The following is a 21,542-nucleotide window of genomic DNA, read 5'->3' as shown; positions in this document are numbered from 1 at the left end:
AAAGTGCCCTTGTTAACCTCAATAGGGGTATCTCACCCACGTCTGTGTCACCCAGTCCACGACCAAAAGGCAGAGCTGCTTCTTCACAGGTCTCCCTGCTCCATATGCCTCCCTCAGGTCTCCCTGCTCTCCATCCTGCTTCCTTCCTCCTCGTCTCCTCTCCAGCTTCCATTCCCAGCTCAGCTCTACCCTCCTTTGGGCAGGAAACCTGGAACCTCCCCTTTTCCTGGGGACCCCTCTGTTACCTTTTCACTAGAGCTGCCCTTTCACCCGCACTGGTGTGTTCCAAGGGGGTTTTCTCCACCACACAGAGACATTAATTATAGTCAAAAATGCACATTTATTATAAAAGGGAGAGAATAAAAGACACTTGCGTAGACCCAAAGAGCAGAAAAGCTGCCCTGAAAGAGACAAGTTTGCTGAGAGAGAGGCCTGAAAAGTTGCAGGTGGCCTTCAGGAGAGCCGCTTCTGCTGAGCAGGGAGAAAAGACCCAGATATTACCCGTCATGGGCAGGCTGGAAGCTGCTGCCTTGCAGACAGAGGGAAAAGTCTGCCCAAACAGGTACAGACAGAGAGGGGGTGGAAAGAAGCACCTGCATAGACACAGGTGGGCAGGACTGCTGCCCGGGTCCAGTGCAGACACTGCTGATAGAGCCCTCTCTTTGGGAGGGGCTCACCCCATGGAGTGTTTTTTTTTAGTTGTTGACATTAAAAGACTGTACATTTTTTTTTTCAGATTTTTCTATTTATGCATACAAAACTGGGGTATAGGCCAGAGGTGTGGGTGGGGAAGGATATGTGAAAGGATCCACCAGAGACAGAGTGGGGAGCAGAACAGGCAGATTGACTGCTGAGGGGAGTAGTGTGGGGGATGTGGGGGCGGCACTGCTGAGCGATGTGGGTCACCTCCCTGGCCGGGGATTGAACTTGTGCTGCAGTGGCTGCAACAGCTTCATAGTGCTGCTTTTTGACCTGTGGTACCGTGAGGGAGGGCCAAGACTACAAAGAATTTGGAAGGGGCCAGATTTCTACGATGGCCCTCAATCTCCATATCTTCACCTTCAGGACTGCGCTCCTGACAACTGCCTGTGTCTTGTGCTTTGTGAGCTAGACATTGGCATCTAGGATCTTAGTTCTTATAGCTGGGTTAAAGGCCAGGTTAACCCCTTCACCCCACCTCCTGCTCTTGGCTTTGAGAGCCAGGTTTCTGATTCTGTGGTGCCTCCTTTCCAGTGTTTTCTATCCTTATTCTTCATCAATTTGAAGGGCAGTTGCACGGTGAAGTTATTTAGAGAGTTTTTCCATGTTATCAGTCACTATTCCACTCCCAACTCACTTTCCCAATTTTTTAACTTCTTCCTAGCCATCAGGGTAATGTAGTAAATGTCTATAAATAAATATCAATAAGGAAAAGGCCAAGATCTCTTAAAATTGTGAGCAGGATAATAAACCAACAGAAAGGAGGCCTTCTGACTCAAAGGTGCCAAAGAAACTTTCCTGTTAGCACTCCTGGGTAAAGATAACTGAGCAACATTTGTCTCTCTGTGGAGACCTGGAGCTAGACTGCCTAGGACATGGCAGAGCTCAGCTTCCTGCCCCAGCAGGTCTCCACCCCGTCCGCACGATGCCATCACTTGGAGACATTTGATACACATCACATTTTTATCAGACTGGTTTTTGTGATATAGACAACAATGATCTTGGCAACCATTATTTTAACCCCTGTGGCATGTACAAAACTCCGTGACTTTGAATTAAAGAGCTGATATGCATGAAGAGGTCCCATCTAGCAAAGTCATGACGACAGCTATGAATTACTCAGTCTGCAAAGTCAAGATGATTTGACTCAAGTTGGCCCCTCCCCCATGCATGTTCTAACCTCCTATCGAATTATTTCATAGCTAAATTACACATGATCCAGGCTCTGTGTCGTCAAGGAATGTCAGTCCCAGGCTGGAAGTAATCTCTTCTGAGCTACCAGAGTTACGTCAGTGTGACTTGGGGGTCCACACGTGTGCCAGGGTGTCCGCTGTCTCTGGTGAGGTACGCTGATGCGCTCTCTGTGTGGCTTTTTCCAGGTAAAACCATAACAATGGCAAAAACGGTGGACATTCCCCGCTCAGTGCACAACTTCCGGTTCTTTGCCTCTTCGATCCTGCACCACACGTCCGAGTGCACCCAGATGGACCACATGGGCTGCATGCACTACACCGTGCGCATGCCTGTGGGAATCGGTAGGTCTGGTCAGTGAGAGCCCGGCCACAACAGACGAAGGAAAGGAAGGAGCTGAGTTCTACTTTAGCAGAAAATCAATTGCCTTCAAAAATCTCTTTATATCAGATTCCTGACTCCTTCCTGGAACACTGTTTTATGAAGTCACAGGGAAAAGAACGATGCTGTGCATATATCCACATGCCAGAAGTTTTTTCCTTATAAATTAAAAAATGTCTATTTTCACCACGTGTGACTCTGAGCATGGATAAGGATGGGTCGAGTTACATAACCGTGTTCTTCAATATTCTTATCTGAAAATCTGACAACATGGTTTAATTATTTATATTTCTGTAGATCAACTATTTTAGTAAGAGTAGGACACTTAAATTAGAGCTGGGATATTTGGTGAATAAGGTCTGTTCATTCATTGCTGCTTTCTGCGCTTTGGAATGAACATAAATGTCTGTAGTAACTGAAAGGGTCCACTAGATGTCACTGTTTCCCCTGAGAAAAACGCCAACTCGGTATTTGATTAGTCACATTTTAGGACAGGATAAAAGAATATCTAAGTTAAAAGGAAAGAAAATTAGATATCTTACCACTCTGATTGTTTGAACCCACTGGAAAGAATGTTTTCAAAGAATGAAAAACTCACCTTCTCCTGAAAGTATGCTAATAATACTATGCCATAAAAGTACAAAGGAAGAAGAATGTAAAAAATATATAAATAATAATAAAAAAGAACCTATCTTCAAACATTAAAAAATATATATATATATATTCTGCTATGCCTTCAAGAAAGATTTTCCAGTAGGGGAATTTAATAATATAAAATATACATTTACTTTTATAGCACACACTCAAGGGTAGAATATGAATGAACAAGGTGAATCCATTTACTTATGCATAAGGTGACTTTAATTTTGCATGTCTTAAGGTTGGAAGCCTGGACTTTATCACAGATGGGGGTACCCCCTAGGTGCTGGTGATTTTCCTTTTCTCACAAACCTTCCCCCTTAGGATGCAGGTGAAAACCTAGAGGGAATGGTTAGTTGAAATGTATCCGGCAGTCTGTGCACCAAAGTTCATGAGCTCTGCTAATAGGAGGGTTCTCATGGGAAAGACCTAAACCCATCTCCTGTTATGTTATAAGCTGATTTTTCTGCTTCAATTCACACAGATTAGAACCAGAGAGGGAGAAACCTCAAAGAAATAGTAGCTGGTCAGTTTAATAAGAAGAAAAAGATCTCAAAAAGTGTAGATCCTGCTATTAATTTCAAAAGTCATCACATTCTGGAAGTTAGTGACAAGTGACAGCTTTAACCATGGAATTTATATTGCTATTGTTTATAATTAAATTGTCAGTCATCAAGAACAGAATAAATTGTATTGATCATAATTTTAAAAGGTACAGTTGCTGACAATCTACTTTAGAATCATTTCCCTGAAGTGAGCTGCCAATAGCCATAGTTTAGGGTTTGGGGAGTATGGATAAGTGTGGGTCGAGTTACATAACCGTGTTCTTCAATATTCTTATCTGAAAATCTGACAACATGGTTTAATTATTTATATTTCTGTAGATCAACTATTTTAGGAAGAGTCGGACACTTAAATTAGAGCCGGGATATTTGGTGATTAAGGTCTGTTCATTCATTGCTGCTTTAGTTTCATGTAACACGAACGAGTTCTGTTTTAATAACCCCATCTGGTGCTTGTGCTTCGAGGGAAATGTCACTGTTGGCGATGCTTCTGTTCCCCCTAGCTGGTCTGATCAGTCCCTGGAACCTGCCTCTGTACTTGCTGACCTGGAAGATCGCGCCGGCGATTGCTGCGGGCAATACCGTGATAGCCAAGCCCAGCGAGCTGACGTCGGTGACCGCGTGGATGATGTGCCAGCTCCTGGGAAAAGCAGGTAACTCACTCTTTGGGCTTCAGGGAAACAGGATTAGCTTTGGGGTTGTAAGGTTCGTAGACTTCAGCCACGTTAGGGTCTCTGATGTTTGAAAAGTTGTTATAGTTAGAGCCTGCTCCTCAGTAAAATTGGCTCCAGTGTCTCCCTGGGCTTCTGTCTTCCTCAGTGCTTTCTGACAAACCCTGTTGACACACCCTCTTCCCCTGCACCAGCACTTCGCACCTGCCTGGCCTGGCTGGCAGCACAGAGCCGGTGTGCAACCGGACCCGCCTCCACAGGCATCAGGTCCCATCACAGCCCAGCCTGCTCCAGAGGGTCTTCCATAGGCTGCGTATTGACGGACTGGCTTTTCTTTCAGTAGTAGCCGTGAGCCATCCAGATGACCTTCCTTTAACGTGTACCCCTTTTTAGAAGTCTAGAGTCCTAGAATAAGAACATTCTATTTATTTTCTTCGGGTCACTGTGTTTGCCCTCCCTCCTGGAGGGCCGCTGTGTTTTGGTTTTCTGGCCCTCTCCGTTCACTTTTGTTTGGTCAACTTGAGGTTTGAAAGTTTTCCTGTTGTCATTTACGCGGGAGGGGCTTCATGCTTTGGTTTGGAGGCCACTCATTTGAGTTTTACCAAATTCTTGTCAATTAAGCTAATTTCCTCTTTTATTACAGAATCGTGTAAGTCAGAGATCTCTAAAACCATTTTACTATTGTTTGGCTCAAACCACACAATGGTACTGAGGCCACACTGGTCATTGATGGTGTTCAAAGAACCGCCAAGAGCTGATACTGTGGCGAGCGGGAGGCTGGTCTCCTGAAACACGAGCATTTACTTGTGCTGATCCATCTGTGTGGTGCTTCTCCCCTGCAGCATTTATCCCTTCTTCTCATTCCCCCCTGACTGGTGACTCTGGGTGTCAACAGGGAGCAAGACCCCCTCCTGGAAGAGACTTGACTTCCTTGAGAATGGCTCTGCATGCTCCGCCTTGAAGCTTAGTCAGTACTGTGGAATGAATTATCTAGACTGTTCTACCCACCTTGGTCTAGGACGCACCACAGAGAACTTCCATAGGTTGTACTATTGCAGACTTGAAGCTGCAGTCTTTGCTTTACTGTTAAACCACTGGCAACCATAAAAGCTCCCTCCCATCCCATTCACGCTGCTGGCCTTTCAAGGAGCATCTCCGTCTAACCTGAAGTCTTTGGTACACTGAGGAGAATTACCACAGCTGATATTGTTTTCCATTCAGGTGTTCCTCCAGGAGTGGTAAATATTGTGTTTGGAACGGGGCCAGGTGTAGGGGAGGCCCTGGTGTCCCACCCAGAGGTCCCCCTCATCTCCTTCACTGGGAGCCAGCCCACCGCCGAGCGGATCACGCAGCTGAGTGCTCCCTACTGCAAGAAGCTCTCCCTGGAGCTGGGGGGCAAGAACCCGGCCATCATCTTTGAAGATGCCAAGCTGGAGGAATGTATTTCGAACACCGTGAGGTCCAGTTTTGCCAACCAGGTCTGTCCTCTGGGTTTATTTGCTTCTGCTATGTCTCTAACTGGATCTGTTCCATCAAAGTGCAAACCTGGGGGTGAGCAGGTCACCCTGGTGTTGTGTCACTGAGGGAGGATGGTCTGTGTTCGTCCCTGGCTTACGTTCAGTCAGCAGTGACAGATTTGTTCAGCAGGTTCCTTTTGAGTTACACAACAGTTTCCAGGCAGCAGCCAGGGGCAGAAAGATGGATTAATGCTGCTCTGAGCTTCTCTATCCCTTCATCATACCGTTATCTCCAGTTTCTTCTTTCTGTCTAAATGTTCTGCTTCCAGTAAACCCTATTTTCCCTCAGAAGCATAACAGATGCATTCATACTCTTAGGAATGAACACTAGTTTGGTAAATGTGTCTCACCTTGGAATCATGGGTGAGTTTCCAGACAACTTTGCATCTCCTAAAATTGTGTAACTGATGTTTCTCTGGAGTCCATAATTTTTATCAGATTTTTATATAAGACCATAGCATTTCAAAGGGCTAAGCAACTGATCAAATAGACCAGAGTCGGGTCTCCCTGGTGGCACAATAGGTTAAGTCTCAGCATTGTGAAGCTATTTATTCATAGCCTCTGTAACACAAATTCAATCCCTTGGTAGGGAGCTGACCCACATGGCACAGCAGACCTCTCCTGTCTTGCCTACTGCTCCCCTCAGCAGTGCATTTCAGTAGATTCACCTGTTCTGCTCCCCACTGTCTCTGGTGTATTCTCTCATTCACTGCACCTCTGGCCTATACATACCCAGTTCTTATATGCATAAATAAATAAATCTGAAAAATCAACATTTATGCCAGAATCAGCTTCTGAAGAGGCTGAAGAACTTCTAAAGTGTTGCTTTCATACAACATTTTATTGTCAAGGCAGGCACAGTGCCCAGCACAGAGCAGGCATCCTAAATAATGCCTAGTTCATTCCAAGGCTATGTTTTAAAACTCTTTAGCAGAAGAAGAAAACCTATACTAAGAGCCTTCCCTGGTGGTGTCATGGGTTAGGATGCAGCACTGTAAGCTTGCTGCAGCCACCTCAGTATGAGTTTGATCTCCGGTCCCGGGGGTGACCCACATGGCACAGCAGATCTCTACTGTCTCTCCCCCTGCTCCCCTCAGCAGCGTGCTTTGTCTGTCTGCCTGTTCTGCTCCCTACTTTGTCCCTGGTGAATCTTCTCACCACCCCTGCATCTCTGGCCTGTACCCCAGTTCTGTATGAATAAATAAATTAATTTAAAAAAGACGTATATTAAACGGTTAGAAGAATAGTATAAAAAGATGAAAGCTATAAGAAAGATGAAATCTTGCCATTTGTGACAACATAGATGGATTGTGCTAAGTGAAAAAGCCAGATGGATAAAGACAAATGTTGCATAATATGGTGGAATATAATATAAAGAAACAAGACAAACAAATAAAGAAAACAGAAATAAACCTTGGACTCTAGCAACAGAATGGTGGTTTTAGAGCTGGGAGGGAGGACTGGAAGAGGTTAAGGGGCTGATGAGTTGTTGGTGGAGGGTGACATTATGCTTGGTGGTGGGGGTGGGGTCATGTACACAATTACTGAGGTGAGAACAATGTCTGAAAGCTACACAGTGCTGTAAATCGTCATTACCTCAGGAGGAGCTTCCCTACGACCCAGCAATCCCACTCCTAGGTATCTACCCAAAAGACACAAAAACACTGATTCAAAAAGATACCTGAACCCCCATGTTTATTGCTGCTTTATTTACAATTGGAAAGACCTGGAAACAGCCCAAATGCCCAAAAGTAGATGACTGGATTAAAAAGATGTGGTACATATATATACAATGGAATATTACCCAGAGATCAAAAAAAAGAAACACATGTCTTTTGCAGCAACTTGGATGGAGCTGGAAAAGATCTTAGTGAGATAAGCTAGAAAGAAAAAGAAAAATACCAGATGGTTTCGCTCATAGCAGAAGTATAATGGGCCAGGCAAGAAAATAATAAGAATAATGAACAGCCATATACCAGAGACATTCTGTGGGGGTGGAGTGGGGAATGGGATCAAAAATGGGGGGGTGGGGGGGGGGAAAGTGCACGGGATTATGGAGATGGCACATGGGTGACTCGGTGATGGGAAACCCATGGGGATTACAATTGAGATGGAAAAAAAAAGTACAAAATGATGTAAAAATAAACTATTATATTAAAAAAAACACACATGAAGGAAAGAGGAGAGGAATGAACTTATGCACATGTAAAATCTTGGAAGCAATAATGCCTTCCAACAAGGTGAGCATAAAAAGAAAATATTAGAATGACTATTTTCGTGGTTATAATTGTCATTATTTTTGTAACTGTAACTCCTGGGGAAAGTGGCTTAGGGATACATAGAGCTTCTGGGTGAGTGATCTTAGTGCTATTTTATGATACAATAAATTTAGTCATTACAAATAAATATGAAAGTGAGCAATTAAGGAAAGTGATTTGATGGCAGTGTCAACCAAAGACATCAAACTGAGGACTGAGTGCCTGAGGGATGAGGAAGTGAGCCGAACTGTCTGTATGAAAACACATGAAACCCGAGACAGGATAGACCAATGGCTTCTCCTCAGTCAGAAGTGTGCAAGGATTTGAGCACACCCTAAGTCTTCATCTCAGGGGTGTTTTAAAATGCCAGTGGCAAAAAAGACATGTGTCTAATGAGTGGCATTATAAATCATGACAGCAGAGTGACTTTCAGTAAAATCAGTAAAGTAGCTGATTGCCTTTAACTTAGCTGAGTGTTGTGCTTACCCTGCAGACTACCTCCTCAGTTGAACGGAACAGGTTTTTGAAAGCACCTCTCTCTCCCTCAGCCCTGAGTACACCCACACTTAGAGGCACTGAGTCACATAGAAGAAATGAATGTGACCTTCCGCATCTCTCACACAGAGGTTGAACCTTCCTGTGCTGTGTGGCCTTGGGCTTGTATATATCTCTTTTATTTTTTAAAGATTTATTTGTGCATACAGAACTGGGGTACAGGCCAGAGGTGCAGCGGTAGTGAGAGGATTCACCAGACAGAGTAAGGAGCAGAACAGGCCAACTGATGAAGTACGCTGCTGAGGGGAGCAGTGGGTGGGCCAAGAGAGATCTGCCGTGCCATGTGGGTCACCTCTAGGGCAGGGGATCGAACTCATGCTGAAGTGGCTTTAGCTTCTTAATGCTGCATTTACCCATGCACCACCAGGGAGGGTTCAAGTGTGGTTAGTTTAATGCAGCTCATCTGTGACAAAATTATTAGGGGGAAAACATCTTGCCCTGTGTCTGCACGCTATGTTTGCTCCATAAATGAGTGTGGCCTTTCCTCATCTCCTGTAAACCCATCCAACTGCAGATTCTAGAGTTACTTAAGTGTTTCTGGAGTAATCAGGAAACCTGGTAAAACCTCCTCTTCCACACCTCCCTCCACAGGGCCTCGGCAGGGCACCATGTGTGTTTGGGGTCTCCCAAGCCACATGTGTGAATGGTTCTAGTGGCAATCCCAGGGGGCAGGAAGATTTGTTGTTTTTAAACATTTACTGCTGGATTTGGAACATGTACCTTTCTAGAAATAACGTGATCATTAGAAGCATTATCTTGTTATTAATAATTAGGAGATTAAATATAAATGTGATAATATGAGTCATTTCTGCATACATGTATTTATCCTACACATTCAACGCTTTGACTTGTCTGCAATGTGATTTGTAACTATTATGTGCTTACTATCAAGTGATAGTAAGGATCATGTTTCCCCAAGGAACCTGGTAGGACCACACCCCTGAATGCTCAGTTTCTCTGGGTGTCTGTTAAGCACCTTTAGGTGCTGCAGTTGTGAGCAGAACTCTTGACCTCCCTCCCTGTCTATGCTGGTAGTACCACCCTTGGATTTCTGGAAGACTCTCAACTCTCCCCTGGTCATTCTCCACAGGGCTGCCAATCTCCTCACATCACCTTGCTGCTTAATACCCCCGGTCCCATTCATGGTGCTGAGAATAAAAGGCAGGTCCCTTGGGAGCCTGCCATCATCTCCTCCCACCCCAGAACCCCCAAGGCCATCCCAGCCTCCACTCCCACACTAGGCCCCCCCCCCCGCCTCCTCCTGCTTGCCAGTCCAACTCCTTCACATCAAGCACCAGTTCCAACATCCCCATGACAAGCGCCTTCTGAGTCTATTTGGCACTGCTCCCTGTTCCATCCCTTTCTGCTTAATTTTCTTTTGTTGCTTTGACTGAATCTGCTTTCTTGTATTATTGTTTTCCCTAAGCCTGGTGTTCTATAAGATGGGGGCTCTGTTTACCACTGTCCCCCATTGCCGAGACCAGCGCCCCACTCATGGCAGGGTGCAGAGGGCGGGTAGTCTGTCCTGGGGGCCATGTCCTCTAGTCTTGTCACTGTCCTTGTGTGTCATTCTTGCAGGGTGAAATCTGCCTCTGTACCAGCAGGATCTTTGTCCAGAAGAGCATCTATAGTGAATTTTTAAAGAGGTTTGTAGAAGCTTCCAGAATGTGGAAAGTGGGCATTCCCTCTGATCCATCGGCCAGCATGGGAGCTCTGATAAGTAAAGCTCATTTGGAGAAAGTAAGTAAAATCCCTGTCGTGTAAATAGCAGGAAGAATTATTTGGAGAGAATCTCCGTGCGAAGCAGAAAGCACAGCCGTGCTTTGATATTTTGCTAATTACTACCCTATTTTTGAAAAAGTGATGCCCTATGGGAAATTATCCGTGGTTGCAGAGTCTAAACATATTAAATATGAGTGTACAATTAGCCCACTTTAGTGTAGCAGCTACGTGAAACTTGAGAAGTCAGCTGGAAATGCCGCCAGTGAGTGAGGAACGCACATCTCGTGACATTAGGTCAGGGACAAGCTTCTCTGGACTAAGGGTAGCAGGAACCCCCACAGAGAAATGTCCCTGCGGGCAAGCTTTTGCCTCTGGCTTGCACCAGGTTGGCTTTTGGGAGTGCCCGCACAAACCATCCGAGTGATGAATCAGCGGGTGACCAGAGAGAGCCTACCTGAGAGAAGCCATTGGTGGTCTGTGATTTACAGAGCTTCCATCGTTAGGGTCATTTTAATTTAATACCTGCCATGACATCCCAAATCAGGCCTATAATCTTGGCTCTAGAGAGCTAACTGGGCTCCACCCAGGAGGATATGCTGCCATCATTCAGCTGAGGAGGGACAGGCCTGAGCCCTTCCTTGTCTGTGGGAGTAGGGCACACTGTGGAAGCAGGCTGGGGGTGGGGAGAAGGTGTGGAGACAAGTTTCAGAATAGTCTTGTCAGCAGGCAGAATGGCTCAGAAGTGACTGGCGGTTCTAAGGGCTTGCTGGACACCTGAGGTCATTTCTTTCAAGAGAGAACAGTCGGCACAGCTGAGTGTTTCTCCAGTCAGGCACTATAAAGTTGTGGGCACGTTGGCAGCATCCACAGAGCACCCCTGGGGAACCATAGCCCATCCCTGTCATGGATGGGGAATCACCAGGTGCAAGAGCCCCACCGTTTCTCTCCTCTGTCTCTCCTGGACATTAAGGCCCCAGGCTGCCACCCACCCGCGACATAACTGGTGAGACAGCATCAGCAGTTTCCAGATGCTCACTTACTGCACACCTTCTGCCTATTCAGGTGATAGTTCATGAGGTCTGCTTTGCAATTCACCTCACCCTCGAGACTCAAAGGTCTCTTTCTCTGTCAACTCAGCAGAGCAACTATTTTGCTTCTTCTTCTTCTTTTAAGATTTATTTATTTATTCATACAGAACTGGGGTACAAGCCGAGGTACAGAAGGTGAAGGTGAGAAGATTCACCAGAGACAGAGCAGGGAGCAGAACAGGCAGATTGAGGAAGTACACTGCTGAGGGGAGCAGCGGGCGGGTCAGGAGAGGTCTGCCGTGCCATGTGGATCACCTCTGGATAGGGGATTGAACACTCACTACAGCGGTTGCGGCTAGCTTGCAGTGCCGTGCTTTCCCCTGTTGAGCCACCAGGGAGGGCCTGCAATTATTGTTCTTCTGTGGATACTACCATAAATCTATTTAAGTTACCCAGTGAGGGAATGAAGCAAAAAACGCTGACTTTTCACAGTCAGCTGAACAGCTTGCAGCACCCTGCGTGTGCACACACACACATACACACAGCACAGGGTGTTTGTGTGCGTGAAACCTTGATGCTCCAGTTGCAGTTGACTCCCACTGCAGCCTTGGCTTCCTCTACCACACTCCACTCATCCTTTTTGCACAGTGAGCTCAGACCATGCAGGCCCATCTGCACTCCATGGGCAGTGGGGTCTCTCTCTGTACCAAACCTGATTTCTTGTAAAGAGGAATCAAGATCAACTCGTGACCCTGTAGCACCCACTTGGGATGGCCTGGAATGAGGAGCTGGAGCTGTAGTTTGATGACATCTGAAAGGAGGCAACTTAAACAACTTGTACTGAGCTCACTCACCACCCTTCACAGAGGATTTTGAGTCCCTACTGGTGTTAACAACTTAACTTGCTCCAGGGGCCTCGCACTGTAATGTAACTTGTCATGTTCGGCTTGACCCCATCTTGTTCAAGGTCAAGCCCAGATGCTACCTCTGTCCCATCTCCTGTTGCTTCTCCTCACTCATTCCACTGCTCTGTCCTGGCTCTCTTGCTTCTTCAGGAAGATCAGGCATGCTCCTCTTATCTTTTGCTCTTGCTGCAGGAAGCCTGACTCAAACTTGAGAGCCTCTTCCTTCAGGCATCACCTTCAGAATGAGGGCTTTGCTGCTCCCCTCCATAAATGTATTGCCCAAACTTCTTCTATATCCTCGATGCTTCATTTTTTCTCTGTGACTCTTAATTTCATCTCCCATATAATGTGTAGTGTTCATTTCTTCATTAACTCTCTTTCCTTGGCTAGAATATAAGCTCTGGGATCCATTTTCATCACTGCTAGAAGCAAGACACTAGCAAAGGGCCTGAAACATGGCAGGTGCATAGTACTTGTAGGTGAATGACTTAATTAACACTCTATCATGCTCCTGTATACAGTAGAACTCTTCAAATTGGTGCCCATCTTCTTTGAACTCTTGAATACAACACCTACAGATTGTAATGTACCACCTAACAGTAAAGTACTTTCATACACCTAAAAAAACAACTTTGAGGTTTTACTTAAGTTTCTCCTTAAACTCTTCCTCTTTTCATTGGTTGGTTGAGCTTTTTGCACCAGCACACTAGTATTAAGTTCTCTATTCTGAAAAGAATCTTTTGACTAAATATGTGTGCTTGGATTTTTGTAATATGCAAGTCCAATGTTTAAAGCGCCAATTAAGTTTCAAAAAATACAACCCGACTCTTTTCAAACTTCCATCTGAGATTTTTGCACCATGAGTGCAAATATGCAATTGGAAAATTTTCTACAGATCCACATTTTCCAGAAGTTCTTGCTTTCTCAGGAATCAGTTTATAAAGCGTGCAAGTCTTCCTCTGCATGCCGATATTAGGGAGAAACTAGTCCGCCACGTTCCCTCATCTTGGCTAAGCCCCAGCTTTGCACACAGACACCTTATGTGCTGGGTATTTCATACCAGGTCTCTTAGGGAAAAGATTCCTGAGTTAGAGGCCTTAATAATTTTTCAACTAATTTGCATTCCTTGTACTGCCTCATGGTATTAAAGTTCCCTCAACTTAGTACCGACATCACCCCACCTAAGAAACCATATTTTAAAAACTTCACCCTCTTCTTAAAGGAAGGAGAATAGTAAAGGCCATCCAGCCTCCTTTGCTTCTAGTATCAGAACCCTAGAAGCTGTGGACAAAAGCCAAAACCCTAATGGATCTAAACCACAGATGATATCTGATTTTCTTAAGACTTAAAATACTGGCAACTTCCCAGATCAGAAATTCCATCTTCTACCAAACCAAATTATGCATGAAAAACAAGCATTTATTTAACATGTTGGCTATATTATCTTACTATCATTTCAATTTAGTGGACTTGGCACCAGGGATCACTCTGGAAATAATGAAACTTACAGTTAACAATTTTTTTCTGACTGCATTCAAACTAAAGTCATAAAAATAGTTTTATCTTTTAAACAAAAGTTCTTAAGCTTCCCACATATGTTCACCATCATACTTTTTTACCTTTGTCAAATACAATGAAAAACAAACTGTTTTGTAATGACAGGATTTACAGAAACATTTCTGCGGAGTATTTAGTTGTCCACACGAAGCAACCAAGTTAGCATATTACTATTAACTAAACTTTAGATTTTGCCACCTGTTTCTTTTTCTTTTCTATTTGACCTTTGTAAAAAATGTTTTTAGTCACTTTCTTTATTATAATAAAACATAGTTTATTAATTTTCAGTTATGTCAGCCGGCTCTAAGTTTCTACCGTATCTAAGGGGAAAGAGTATATACACTGTTAAAAACAATTATTTACAGTTAACAATTTAAAACTAGATTTTTATCATTGACTGACCCTTTAAATTTTGTTAGAGAAAAACAGTGACTATAGTGTTGTCATTATCCTGCCACACAGAAAGCTGCTGAGATCTTCGTTCATGTTCAGGCCCTCCACAGAGCTCCTCTCTGCTCTGCTTACGCTTCCTATACCTTAGAGCATCAGTGGAGGCAGCTATTCCTAGCCCCTCAGTCTTCACTGCCCCACTCAAAGGCTGTAAGCCCATAATCAAGAGTCAGGGCCTCACCCTCTGAGTGCCCCCAGATGGATTCGAGTGGGAGGCTTTCAGCCTATTGCTGTGAGGAAGCCCTGGTGTCTGTGCTCATTGAGGGAGTGGATGGGAGTCTGTGCAATGGAAGGATGGTCTCTACAGACCGTGACTCTCCAGTTTCATGTGCCAAAACTTCTGGAACCAGGATGCGTAGGTGGTCATTTGTCCTCAGCTTTCACTAGAGAGCTTTGGTGGGTAAGTGCTGAGGAAGGCCTAACTACCATCCATCTCTCTGCTATAGCCTGTCTTGGTCTTCTCCAAATCAAATTGGCCTTGAAGAATCTGGGGTCTTTGTTCTATCCTACTTGCATGTGATTGTTACGTAGATGACAACGCAGGGACTGAGGAACCCAATGACAATATGAGAAAGTGCACTGTAATGACAGAGGACTGAAAAACTGACAGGGACACTAGAGAGCCAGCATGTCCCCTAGTGACTGGGGGGCTTCCCAGGCTCCCAGAGATGACAGGGGATGCACAGTAACCGATAGGTCATTCTGTCCTCAAGAAAGAGTTGCTTTTGTGTTTTGTTTTTCTTTTTATTGTCCTGAATCCTTCCCCGTGTATCTATCTGGAGAATCTGGGTGTATGTCAGCTTCCCAAGGCTGCAAGATTTGTTCATGAGGAACTAGAATTCCTTGAGTTTTTCAGTGTTTATAACGGAGCTGGAAGAAACATAGGGAAGGTCACAGGTTCATCACTCAAGAGCGCCAGGTTCAAGGCCCAACAAGGTCTGCTTCCACAGTTTCCTATTCTTTGTTGTTAGACTAACTGACTTAGAGAGTGTCAGGTCACATCATACCTCATTTCATCATCAAAATCATCACTGTCAGCATCAAAACCAACTGCAGCTGACATTCAGAGGACTCTGTGTCAGGAATGATGCCATATAGGCATATTATTTTATTTATTCCTTTCCAGAACCCTTGAGTAGAACCCAATGAATAGGTGGCACTGTTAATCCTATTTTTCAGGGGAGATAACTGAGGCAGGGAGCATTAAAATCCCCCAGTATTGTGTGTAGATCCTGAGATTTAAGCATAGTATGCTTCAAGTTATACTTCTCCAAACTCTCTACTCTGATTTTATGCCCCAAACTATTATTACTGTTCTCTGCTCTCAAATGAACATGTTAGCGATTCATTGCATTTTAGAGCATGCTACCAGTCATATTTGCTTTGTTTCTTTAGTTGTTACCAAATATCTCAATTCCCAAGCCTTGAAGGCAGATGGCGCCCTGTCATCCTGGGTGTGAGCTGGTAGGAAATAAATAAATTCAGTTAGGTGTGTGTGTGTGAGACCCTCTTGCTTTAAATATTTTGATAAATTCACAACTTGAATACTGACACTGCCTTTCAAATTTTATGACCCCAAGAATATCTATGAGATAATCAAGTCACTTTGGGGCGAACCAGGGCTCCCTGCACTGTTTGAATCCCTGACAGATGTCCTGGTGCTTCACCCAGCTGCAGCCTCTGGAAAATTTTGCCTCAACTTTTCCCGTTCACACAGGATACTGCCTTGGCATCTTTTAATTAATGTGGGTGTGTTTCAAAAGGAGCAAGAGAGTAGAGGAAAGAAAAGTCCAGACCTATTTTAGTCTCTGCCCACAAACAAGGCAAAGACTTTTCTGGGGAAGCTTTGAGGTCATTGTGAATGTTTAGGGAGGCAGGCCTTGAGGAGAACATGAAAGTGTACCAAAAGTCCTCTTTCTGAACAGTCTTTGATTACCACCTATTAAGTATCCTACACACTAAAACAAAATTAATGATAAATTTGTACTTCTTAAATGATGAATAGACCTGTAGCTCTGCAATAAATACAGGTCTCGGTTGGAGTTCTACCTCCACAGTGGGGAAGGACACCCAGATAGATTAGTGATATCCAGGAATCCAAAACACCTTTTCAAAATTTCCTACTTAATTATTTTTTTTTTTATACTTTTGGCTTTTTGAGATTACTTTTAGTTCCCTGTGCTAATAATTTCCTTCATGGGTAAAATCATATATCACTGTGCCTTCATCAACATTTCCATATACAAATATATCTATCATGATGTTAATGAATCATTTATATGACCATTATTAAGCATCTGTCATTATCTCTGAGTCACTGACTTAGGTTATTACATAATTTATTTCCCACTACAGCTAGCTACACTGTATTACTTAGATGTTTTTTTCAGAGTATGGTCAGTAATGAGACTAGAAATTAAAAATATTTGTTCTGGAGGCTCAGCTATTGAAGGGTATCCTGTCCTTTAATTAAATCTTATACATCCTTTACTTCCCATTTTCTGCAATGGACATAACCACCCTCACTAAATGAAAATATATTCTTATGTGTATTAAACTACCGAATATACCTGAATGGGAATTCTAGTTTTACTCTTTGTTAGCTGTATACAATATTATCATTTCTGAGGCTCAGTTATATCACCAGTAAGTAGAGGATGAAAATACATAACTAATTGAGGTTTGAGAGAATAAGGCAAGAATATGTGAAAAGCATTTACCCAGAGTAAATGCCAGGAACTTAGACTTCAGGTTTGGCTACTTCTACCCTCAGGCTTAGCAACTTGTGATAACATACCCAACCTTAGACTTTTGAGCTAAGGCCTTATTCATCTTCCTAGATGTATTGAAAATAATGAAATTTCTGCTGCTTTTCATGAAGCCAAGTGGTCAGCTACTACTAATCCTGGTTCTTCCTGCCCAGGTCAGAAGTTACATCAAGAAAGCTCGAACCGAAGGGGCCCAAGTTCTTTGTGGTGAGGGAGTGGATGTGTTGAGTCTCCCTGCCAGGAACCAGGCAGGCTACTTTATGCTCCCCACGGTGATAACAGACATAAAGGATGAATCCCCCTGCATGAAGGAAGAGATATTTGGTCCAGTGACGTGTGTCGTCCCCTTTGACAGTGAAGAGGAAGTGATCAAAAGGGCCAACAATGTGAAATACGGGCTGGCAGCCACAGTGTGGTCCAGCGATGTGGGGCGTGTTCACCGGGTGGCTAAGAAGTTGCAGGCAGGTTTGGTCTGGACCAACTGCTGGCTCATCAGAGAGCTGAATCTTCCTTTTGGGGGGATGAAGAGTTCTGGAGTGGGCAGAGAAGGTGCCAAAGACTCTTACGAATTCTTCACTGAAGTCAAGACCATCACTGTGAAACATTGACCTTGGTCCAGTGAAGCATAGTAATTATCACCGCCTGGCTGTAGAGAATCAGTTGTCCAATGTGCTAAAGGGAAATACTGGCAAAAATGCTAATCTCATCCTGACTCAGCAGAAAATTACCTCTAATTGATCTGCAGTAGTTAGTATTTTTAGCCAGCATTGAAGAGATGCTGTCTATTTCCAATGTGGAGTATAAGAAGACTTCTGAATAGAAAACACAAAATGGAAACCAAGCAATTGTCAGACTCTGTCCATGTTGTGCCTTCAAATCATTTTAATTAAATTCTTAGAAAACTGGCCCTCCATGGTGGCGCAGCCGGTTAAAGCACAGCACTAAGAAGCAAAAGCCACTTCAGCATGAGTTCAATTCCCGCCTGCCCCGGAGATGACCACATGGCACGGCAGACCTCTCCTGACCTGCCTGCTGCTCCCCTCAGCAGTGTACTTCGTCGATCTGCCTGTTCTGCTCCCCACTCTGTCTCTGGTGAAGCCTCTCGCTGCCTCTGAGCCTCTGGCCTGTATCCCAGTTCTGTATGCATATATAAATAAATCTTTAAAAAAAATTCTTAGAAAACTACAGATAACTAGTATGTATATAAAAAACTACAAAACTAAAGAAAAACAAATCATGATTTTCCACCTTTGGGGTGAATGTCAAGATGATCTCAATGTCCATCAACCACTAGCCTGGCAGTTGACAATTTACTGAACCTCATTTATTAATGAACATGGAATTTACCAGAGAAGACACATATAGTAGATCCCAATAGATGTATCTGTACACAGACAAAGAAAAATGAAATAACTATTCCTTTTAGAGAGAACTTGGATCAAGAGAAGGAAACAGTTTGATTCATGGAGTCTATCAGTTTCAGTGCTTAGGGGGTATATCTCATGAGATTCATAATTTACTAATCATTGAAGAGTGAATAAATTTAGTAACCAGTATGACATAAACTCTTCTGAAGTTGTCCTTTTTTCTTTCTTACTCCTAATCTCTAAGCAGTCTGGACATTATACAGTAATAAAGATATTTCTTGTATTTTTTCTGCCTGTACCCCCCAGTGACTAGAGGAGAGAACTTAGGTTTACTGAGACTCAGTAGCTGAAAGTTATATAAATGGCGTGAGGCAGAGGCAGGATTTGAAACGAGGACTCTCAAACTCCAAAGCTCATCATCTCTGATCACTTCCCTCTGACCTTGGATTATGCTTCAGAGCTGCCAAGTAGTTGCGATTCCCAAAGCATTCCATTGTCCCCCACATATCTCCCTCCTGTTTCCCCTCACCCCTCGCCCCTCCTGCTTCACTCCATTCATCGACACAACTTGAGAACTTCTCCAGCTCAACCCTTTCATACTGGTTGCAAGTCTGACCCTCTGGGATAGGAAATGCCCAAGGTCAAGGCCAGGGTGCTCCCCTCTGAAGTCCAGATATGTTGTCTTATTCATAATCCAGAAAAATACTGGGTTGTCAGAAAAGTTATGGTGCAGTTCTCATAGAAAACACAATGAAATATGTCATGGCTTTACCGACACTACAATATAATCCCTTTAGTTCATAAGTGGCTCCTAGTTTCCACCTTTACTCCTGCCTTCTTTTCTCACTTCCACTCCCCTCACCTTCCTTTTCCCCAGCTGGGGGCACTTATTGTTGATTAACATAACCCAGAACTAATTCTGAGTGTCAGCTAGGAGAACTTCAGCAGCTCTAGTCTCTAAGAATATGTATCAGTCTTGTAATTTGTCTGGCCCAGGTTCATCTTTGTTTCTGAGATCTTAGCTTCATGTTGATTCTAAGTCCCTATCTTCACAGTTTTCTTCTTCTCCTACTGGAAGACTGTTCTTTCAAGGCCTTGGAACTGGCAAGGCTCTGCTTTTTGGCTCTGCTTGCTGCCGTCTGAAGGTCAGGTTTCCTGCTGACAGGCATCTTGGAGGCCATTTCCCTGTGTCCAATTCGAGGAGCTTGTCCTTGGATCACAGGCAGTCTCATTGATGTTTATAAGACGTAGCAATAAGCTCTCATTCCTCCCAACACTCTCCCACTCTCCATGGTTCATTCTAGTGGTCACAATGTCTACCTACCAGTTGAATCTTTCCTTGTTCTTTTCAGGCCATCCAAGTGAGTGAGCCTCGTTCTAAGACCATAACTTTCAGGACATTCTGACTGTCTCATATCCCACACCAGCTAAGGATGCCATGTAGAGCTGTGCAGATACCTCCACACAGTGCCACCAGAGCTGGTCCTCAGTGCCATGGGGCCTAGGGGAGCTGCTGTCACACTGTGGTCAGGAATAACATGGAGGAATCAGACACAGAGAAAGGATTTCAGTTATACTTGTAAGTTGTTTTTTTTTTTTAAAGATTTATTTATTTATGCATACAAGAACTGGGGTGTAGGTCAGAGGTATGGGGGATGCGAGGGTTCACTGGAGACAGAGTAAGAAGTAGAACAAGTGGATCTACTGGAATACATTACTGAGGGGAGCAGCGGGAGAGACAGAAGAGGTCTGCTGTGCCATGTGGGTCAGCTATGTGGCCAGGGATTGAACTTGTGCCACAGTAGCTGAGGATAGATTCATAGTGCTGTGCTTTAACCCCTTGCACCACCAGGGAGGCCCCTATACTTGTACCATTTTATTTCTAATCGGGACAATGTGCAGTTGGGTGTTTCCTGCACTACTTCACAAGTAGAAAATACAAAGTCATGTATCACTTAATGACAGGTTAACCACAGAAGTGGCTCCAATAGGTTACACCTGTCAAGATGAGGTGTGTCGTCAGTTACCCAGCTAGGTTTGTGTAATTGTACTCTATGACAGTCGCTTGAGAAAAATCACCTGATACATTCAGGCTGTAAAACCATCATTAAAGGAGGTGTGACTGTGTGCCAAAGAACTGAAGTGGATCATAGTGAAGGATACCTTGGGGCACCCATAGGAGAGGGCTCTTGGGGTGCTGCCCCCTTTCCTGGCTGAACCTAGAGGCTTTAGTCGGGGAGTTGCAGGGATGGGGAACAGTAGTTACAGAGCTGGGGACAAGGCAGTAGAAGAGTAGCATCTCACAGACTTGCATGAGTCCCGATTCAACTTGAATGCTTGCTGTAGATTCATGAGTTCTGGGGTAGGCTCTGCTTGTAACTCGAGTGTTAAAGATTTTGAAACATTTCATGAAACCTCAGTTCTGGTGAGTCACCCACTTCCCCAGTGGGGGGAGCAGCTGGCTGTAACACATGCTCCACCTAGAGACAAAGCAAAAACTCAAACACCAGAATGGAAGCCATTCTGGGAGAGCCTCCTGTGTAGTTGCCAGCACAATGTCTGAGGTGCCTCCAAACCTTCACAAGCAAGTCAGAGAAGGCAGAAAAGGAAGGAAGCCCCATCTGGGGGTGAAATGCACTGGAGAACTACACCATCTGAGGTAAAGCCCTCCTTACTTGAGAGTTACAAGGATACACACTGAACTCTCCACAAATCCTGAAAAGAAGCTTCGCTCTGACCTCTTTATATGTAGAATCATAGTTCATACCCTCTTAGTGATGGACTTCATGGTTAAATTCTTCTTTCAAATTATAAAATGACATAGCCAAGTAATTCTACTAGTCAACCAATATGCTTTTTATTAATAATAAAAAAAAATTCAAGACGGGGCCTCTGTGGTGGCACAAGGTCTTAAGTATCAGCGTTATGAAGCTGTCTGAAGCCACTACAGTTCAAAGCCAGCCAGGAAAGTGACCCACACGGCACAGCAGATCTCTCCTGCCTCACCCACTGCTCCCCTCAGCATTGTATTTCATTCAGCCTGTTCTGCTCCCCACTCTGTCTCTGGTGAATCCTCTCACCCCCTGCATCTCTAGCATGTGTACTTGTTCTTATATGTATAAATAAAAAAATTAAAAATAATTCAAAGATGACCATGGTAAAATACAAACACTACAATGTGCAAATGAGCAGCTACACAAAGGAGAAGAAGATAAAAGAACAAAGACATTAAAAATGGAGTTAGTATCTTCAGATTGCTTTGAAAGGATGG

The 21,542-nt window shown here is 44.0% G+C and overlaps 1 protein-coding gene across 3 annotated transcripts in view; it reads left to right on the top strand.

Annotated features, from left to right (window-relative positions):
* ALDH8A1 (aldehyde dehydrogenase 8 family, member A1) overlaps window positions 1–21,542 on the top strand; it is a 42,988-nt gene that overhangs the window by 4,203 nt on the left and 17,243 nt on the right. Inside the window, exons 3-7 of one of the 3 annotated variants that reach the window (XM_004673874.1) lie at window positions 2,079–2,234; window positions 3,977–4,126; window positions 5,366–5,622; window positions 10,053–10,214; window positions 17,060–17,512. In XM_004673874.1, the coding sequence (XP_004673931.1) occupies window positions 2,079–2,234; window positions 3,977–4,126; window positions 5,366–5,622; window positions 10,053–10,214; window positions 17,060–17,512 (1,178 nt within the window). Of the gene's footprint in view, window positions 1–2,078; window positions 2,235–3,976; window positions 4,127–5,365; window positions 5,623–10,052; window positions 10,215–17,059; window positions 17,518–21,542 lie in introns of those variants that run through there. The other 2 variants (XM_004673875.1, XM_004673876.1) reach the window with 2 other exon arrangements.

The sequence above is a fragment of the Condylura cristata genome, unplaced genomic scaffold (assembly GCF_000260355.1).
Source record: "Condylura cristata isolate star-nosed mole 26May11 unplaced genomic scaffold, ConCri1.0 scaffold00001, whole genome shotgun sequence".
NCBI classification, from domain to species: Eukaryota; Metazoa; Chordata; class Mammalia; order Eulipotyphla; family Talpidae; genus Condylura; species Condylura cristata.
The sequence above is the reverse complement of the archived record's forward strand: the minus strand, read 5'-3'. Positions and strand labels throughout refer to the sequence as shown.